This window comes from Impatiens glandulifera, chromosome 1 (assembly GCF_907164915.1).
Source record: "Impatiens glandulifera chromosome 1, dImpGla2.1, whole genome shotgun sequence".
Lineage (NCBI taxonomy): Eukaryota > Viridiplantae > Streptophyta > Magnoliopsida > Ericales > Balsaminaceae > Impatiens > Impatiens glandulifera.
In genome coordinates, this window is record NC_061862.1 from 131094355 (window position 1) to 131100435 (window position 6081).

At 32.2% G+C, this 6081-nt stretch overlaps 2 protein-coding genes across 2 annotated transcripts; both read right to left on the reverse strand.

Moving 5' to 3' along the window:
* Positions 1–1197: 1197 nt before the first annotated feature.
* On the reverse strand, positions 1198–2953 carry LOC124932583 (transcription factor MYB15-like). The gene is made up of 3 exons (XM_047473241.1): positions 2659–2953; positions 2453–2582; positions 1198–1638 (listed from the first exon to the last, which is right to left on the reverse strand). Exons 1-3 carry the CDS (start codon positions 2789–2791, stop codon positions 1248–1250), a joined length of 654 nt encoding a protein of 217 aa, XP_047329197.1. The 5' UTR covers positions 2792–2953; the 3' UTR covers positions 1198–1247.
* A 2403-nt stretch (positions 2954–5356) lies between these two features.
* On the reverse strand, positions 5357–5785 carry LOC124943383 (secreted RxLR effector protein 161-like). Its single transcript, XM_047483898.1, has 2 exons — positions 5596–5785; positions 5357–5505 (listed from the first exon to the last, which is right to left on the reverse strand). The coding sequence occupies exons 1-2, from the start codon at positions 5783–5785 to the stop codon at positions 5357–5359; spliced, it is 339 nt and encodes a 112-aa protein (XP_047339854.1).
* Positions 5786–6081: the final 296 nt, after the last annotated feature.

Sequence of the window (6081 nt, forward strand, 5' to 3'; positions counted from 1 at the left end):
ATTTAAACTAATAATTGAAGCAAGTAATGTTATGATAGAAAACATTATGTTAGGGTCTACAATCAAGGCCTCGATCTTAAAACAATTTTCAGATGCTTCGCTCTCAAAGGCTGTCATTTGTTCTTCAGCGGCATCCAATCTTCGGTCTATAGCAGCTTGCATCGCAGATGTTTGTTGGGACAGATTTTCAATAAGGGCCTTGAGCGCATTCATTTCTGACTGCTGGCGAGTTTCTACCATTCCGAGAATCGACCAGCTCTGATACCAATATGTTACGCTTGAAACAATAACTTAGCTTTCCGAGTTCTTGATACCAAGAATCGGGTTCTTGATAGTTGGGACCGAGGTGGAATTCTATACTCAAGCGCAGCAAATATAAAGTGAGAAGAGAATTCGAGGTTAAGGAGAGAAGAACCAAAGGTGAGAAGAGAAATACTACTAGAATACACCTAGTAGTCCAAGTAGGGGTAATAACTTAGAGTAACAACTTTCACAAGCTTCAATTCATAGCCCAAAAAGTGGGGTGGGCATCAGCATTTAAAACGGCTGAATTACCCAAGAGTAGTCGGTTACAAACTTGTTACAACAACTTTCAAAATAACAGAATTCGGTTTGAGAGAAATATAAGAGAAGGGAAACAAAACAGAATTATTAAACAAAAAATATAAATTGGCCCATGTGCACCATAGAACCGAGAAAAGGGTGCTGGAAATTGTTCTAGGACTGAGGCCTTGATTGTAGACCCTAACACATTCACTTATTCTTAAAAGTCCCAATCAACTCAAGAAAATTAGATACCATGAATAAAATTGGGCACGTACGCATCACCTCCATATATAAGTCCCAAATTCTTAAGTACTAGGAAAGAAGAATTAAATATGAGTTGCATATTCAACTTTTATAACATAAAATGACATCGATTATTCATGGAGGTCGCCTTGCACCAACCAATTCAAAGAAGTTAGAGCGCCATGGACAAAATTGGGCATCACCTCCTTGAGGTTGAGAATACTCATAAATGTTCCATTACTTACCAAAAAAGAAGAATTAAATATGAGTAGCATATTCAAATCACTTATGACATAAGAAACTATTGGAGACAATACCTTTATTTAATAAGCAAGGTATATTAATGTATTTTGAAATTCTTTTATCACAAACATACAAGAATCAATCTTCAAAAACTCACTCATATCCAATAGTATACATGCATATCTCTCTAGTGAAGTGGAAAATGAAAGGAAAACTTATGTATATCTTGATTGGGCCAACACATTGTACCAAAAAGTCATGTTTTCATCACCAACCTCGTGATGATCTTTAATCTCGGAAATTGATTTCCCTGAAGATTGAGCCTGATCATCAATTCTAGGAACATAATGATGATCAGTAGTAGTAGTCAACATGAATTGGTTTGAGAAAATAGTGACAGCTTCTTTTTCATGAGGGCTTGTTTGAAAGTTTGTCATTATAGTAGTGTAGTTTGTAGATTGATATGAAGAACATTGAGGTGAGAAATTCATGAGATTTGGCCTTTGCTCCTCCTCGACTTGGAGCCTCTTTTTCAAATGGGTATGCCAAAAATTCTTTATTTCATTATCTGTTCGTCCCGGTAGTCTCATTGCGATGGCCGACCACCTATCAAGTGAAAAAAGAAATTTGTATTCTTAAACAAGTTGTTTGAAAACATCATTTTATGTTGTGATTTGAAATAAATATATTAAATTTCAAAAACAATTCTCAAAATTATGTGTGAATCTTGATGAACGACAGTGGTTTATGAAAATAATTCCAATCCTCAAAAAATATGTCTGATCAACCGTTAGTCCTAAGTAAGGGATGAAACCTAAAGTGATGTAAATTTATGAACTATACACAACACACAAAGGGACAAAAGATGTGATTAGTTTAATTTTAATGGAAAATATAAGTGTTGTTATTCAATATTGGAGGAATGTAAATAGGAAGATATATATTACTAAATTACTAAATAGGAAGATGTATATTACTAAATTACTAATTATGAATGAGAAGTTCAATTAGTATGTTCTAAAACCATATTTAAAGAAAAAATAGTGAGTTCTAATGTTTCCTAAAGATCTCAATAATGTTCTAATGTTCTAATGTTTCCTAAAGATCTCAATAATGTTCTAAAACCATATTAGGAAATTATGTTCTAGTTAATTAGGGTTTTGAGGTGATATTTAGGTGTTTATTGTTGAAAACTAGTCTTTTGGTTGACATATTATCTTTAACGGTTGATCGCTAGTTGTGATCGAATATCAAGTCTTATCTCTAGCTAGTTAATTTATGAGATCTAATTGTGATAGTTAGCTTATGAATGTAATCAATGAGAAAATGAGTTAGTTTCATTTTCTCAATTCATCAAAAGGGTTAGCCCTTTTTGTTAATTGAAATTAAAACTAGTTGTTAACAAGATGTAATAACCAACCTGTTTCCAAGAAGTTGGTGCAGCTTAGTGATAGTATCTTGTTCTTCAAATGTGAAGTTTCCTCTCTTAATATCAGGTCTCAAATAGTTCGTCCAACGAAGCCTACAACTCTTTCCGCATCTCAATAACCCTAAGTAATTACATAATAATAGTAGAATTAAAACAAAAAAAACGTAACAAAATGATGAGATTTTTTATAATTATACCAGCTTGTTTAGGGAGAGCTCGCCAATTATTGTGGCCATGTTTATGGATGTAAGAAATGAGCAATTCATCTTCTTCGGGCGTCCATGGCCCTTTCTTCACTCCCATATTCTCACAGCATGGAGTTCTCACCATCTCTCTACCCTGGTTTAATTATTAAGTAGGATATTATGATCCCTAGATAGCTAGAGGCTACTTAAAAGGTCGAAATTAATGGTATAATATGATCAGAAAACGTGACCAAAAGGTCAACATGTTTTTTGCGAGGACTAATATTATAGCCGACATCTCCACTAAAAATATGTTTTTCCTTTTTTTATTTCTCAACAAAAATGTAAACTCAAATAAAAGTTTGTTTTTGTGGGTGTGTCATCGTGTCTCTATCTTGACCTTTTACATATATTAGTGGTATTTATATTCTCATAGTGTTTGTTTTATTTTGATTTTTAATTTTGTTGGGATTTTGTCTTAAAAACCCTTGTTCGTTAAAAAAAATGTTATTTAAGTTTTGATCAGTTAATTATTAATTTATTTATTTATTTTATTTTTAAATTTAAAATTAATTAAAATAAGATTACATGTTAATGAAATAAATGATTTGATTGTAAGAATAATAGTAAGATAAAAATAAATTTTATAAAAATAAACTATAAAATTTATAATAAAAAAAATACCAAAAAAACCATTGAGACAGTCCTCTCTGGGTAGACAAAGTTAGAAATTGTATGCTACCTAATTCTCATATTCTCATGATGCCCACAGAGAAATTAAGTGAGAGAGAGAGAGAGGAGCCCAATTAATGAGACTTTTAGAATAAAGATTTTATCTTTCAATGATTAAGAAAATAAAATTTATTGTTAAAAATTATTTAAAGTAAAACTTTTCAATAGTGTAGTCTGAAAATTTGTCAAAAATAAATTATATGAAAAATAGATTAGAATTATAAAATCGAGTAGAAGAGAAAATGGATAACGTGTATGTTCTTTAATTTATTTGAAAAATTATTTACAATACATTGACTTTATAATAGAGATTCAGATAATAAAAATGCACATGTTTGAATAACTTACAATGTAAAATCATTGATATAAATAAGTTTCAATTATAAGATTGAGTAATCAAGATAATAAATACTCAATTTTTCTTTTTTTGATGAATTTTATCATACATGGAGACATCAATATGTTTCGTTAATACATGAAACAAGGTAGAAAAAAAACAACACCAATATAATCACACCATAAAATATGTGCACCTATCATGGTGAGCGTAATTCACCTATAAAACATTGTAACCAACAAAGTTCAATAGTGGTGTTAGCAAGTATACGATATTCAGACTCAATACTTTACTAAGAAACAATCTTTTACTTTTTATAATTCCAAGAGATGATGTTATCCCCAAGGAAAATACAATAATTAGTGATTGAAGGACGGTTACCAGGGAATACGGCCCAACCAACATCAGAATAAACAGTATTCCTGAGTGACGACGAGTCTGAATGTGTAGTCCATGATAAGGAGTGTGTTAGAAATAATGTATGATCCGCTTGAATGTCATCCAATGTGTGGTAGTGGAGGCATGCATGAACTGGCACACTTGATTGACAGCAAATGCAAGTTTAGGGTGAGTAATAGTTAGATATTGTAGAACTTCAATGGTACTCCAATAGACAAAAACATCGCTCAACAACTCACCATCATGTTTAGAGAGGAAGAAATAGTGGAAATAGTGTTGGGTGTGAATGTGATTGGAGTTTGGTTAAGTCATATTGTTTATTGATTCTGTTGCACCATTATCTCACACAAATGAAACAACCCTCTCACTAGCATCCAACACCACAAAGGAGCTTAACCTCTACCTCCACCAAGAGAGTAGTAGCTATTTATATTATTAGGTCAAGTCCAGTAAGTGAGTTACTAGATATTGTGACACAATGTTGGGCCAACTAATACCTAACAATCTCCACCTTTGGCCCAAAGTAGTGCAAAACATAATCACGGAATCACAAGACACATCATCGCCAATTTATTACCACCGAGGAAACAAAGAAAATACCCAATGTAAACTCGTGTCACAAAGACTAGGGCAAAAGCACAAATCATGCGAAAATTACAAAGATTAAACGAAAAAACACAAATAATGCGAAAAATCACAAAGATCAAACGCAAAAGCACAAAGCACGCGAAAAATCACAGTGATTAAACGCAAGAGCACAAAGAATGTGAAAAATCACAAAGATCAAACGCAATAGCACAAAGCAAGCAAAAAATCACAAAGATCTAACGTAAGAGCACAAAGCATGCGAAAATCACAAAGATTGAAGGCAAGATCACAAAGCATGTCATGTCCACAAAAGACGAACCTCAAAGAGATTTCCCTAAGTCAAAGTTTAAAATCCGTTGACATAAAATAAATTTTTCAGCAGGTAAACACTTAGTACCTATATCAGTAGGATTAAATTTCGAAGGATTTTTTTCTAACTTAATAATGCCATTTTCAACAATATTCGAGAATGTAATGAAACCTAACATCAATGTGTCTAGTTCTATCATGAAAAACATGATTTTTACACAGTTGAATAATATATTGACTATCAAAAAACACAACCATATTTTTGTCAAGAAAACCAATTTCAAACAAAACAGCTCTAAGCCAAATTGCTTCCTTAAAAGCTTCAGTGGCAGCTACATACTCAGATTATGTAGTAGATAAAGCGATAATGGGTTGAAGTTGAGACTTCCAACTTATGCAAGAGCCACACAAAGGAAACACATAGGAAGTAGTAAACTTTCTATTATCCCTATCATTAGCATAATTTGAATCCACATAACCAACCATCTTAGTACCTACAGAATACTTAGAGAAAGTCAATCCAACATGAATGGTGGTTTTCAAATATCTCAAAAGCCATTTTAAAGCATTTCAATGAGGCATACCAGGGTTAAACATAAATCTACTCAAGCAATTAATTGCATATACTATATCAGGCCTAGTGCTAATCATGAGATACATAACAGATCCTATAGCATTGGAATAATGCACATTTTTCATTTCAGTTATTTCAGTTTCAGTCTTAAGAGACTGATCCTTACTTAACACAAAGTGGGAAGCAAGAGGCACATTCATAGATTTAGCATTAGACATAGAAAATTTACTCAAATTTTAGCAACATATGCACTTTGATTCAACACAAGAGAATATTTTATTCTATCTCTAATGATATTCATGCCCAAAATCTTCTTAGCATCACATAAGTCTTTCATGTCAAAATTTTCACAAAGCGAGTTTTGCACATGCATAACAGACTTCAGACATGGGCTAACAATCAACATGTCATCCACATACAACAAAAGAAATACAGGAACAAAGTATATATTCTTGAAGTAAAAGCAATGATCAGAAGAACTTCTTTTAAACATCAA

What these genes read in the sequence shown, in the direction of transcription:
- LOC124932583 (XM_047473241.1), bottom strand. Translation starts at nt 2,791, where the DNA reads ATGGTGAGAACTCCATGCTGTGAGAATATGGGAGTGAAGAAAGGGCCA. An exon ending in AGCTCTCCCTAAACAAGCTG is followed by an intron (nt 2,583 to 2,658) that starts GTATAATTATAA and finishes GTAATTACTTAG; the next exon opens with GGTTATTGAGATGCGGAAAG. An exon ending in CACCAACTTCTTGGAAACAG is followed by an intron (nt 1,639 to 2,452) that starts GTTGGTTATTAC and finishes TTCACTTGATAG; the next exon opens with GTGGTCGGCCATCGCAATGA.
- LOC124943383 (XM_047483898.1), bottom strand. Translation starts at nt 5,785, where the DNA reads ATGAATGTGCCTCTTGCTTCCCACTTTGTGTTAAGTAAGGATCAGTCT. An exon ending in TAGATTTATGTTTAACCCTG is followed by an intron (nt 5,506 to 5,595) that starts GTATGCCTCATT and finishes AGTATTCTGTAG; the next exon opens with GTACTAAGATGGTTGGTTAT.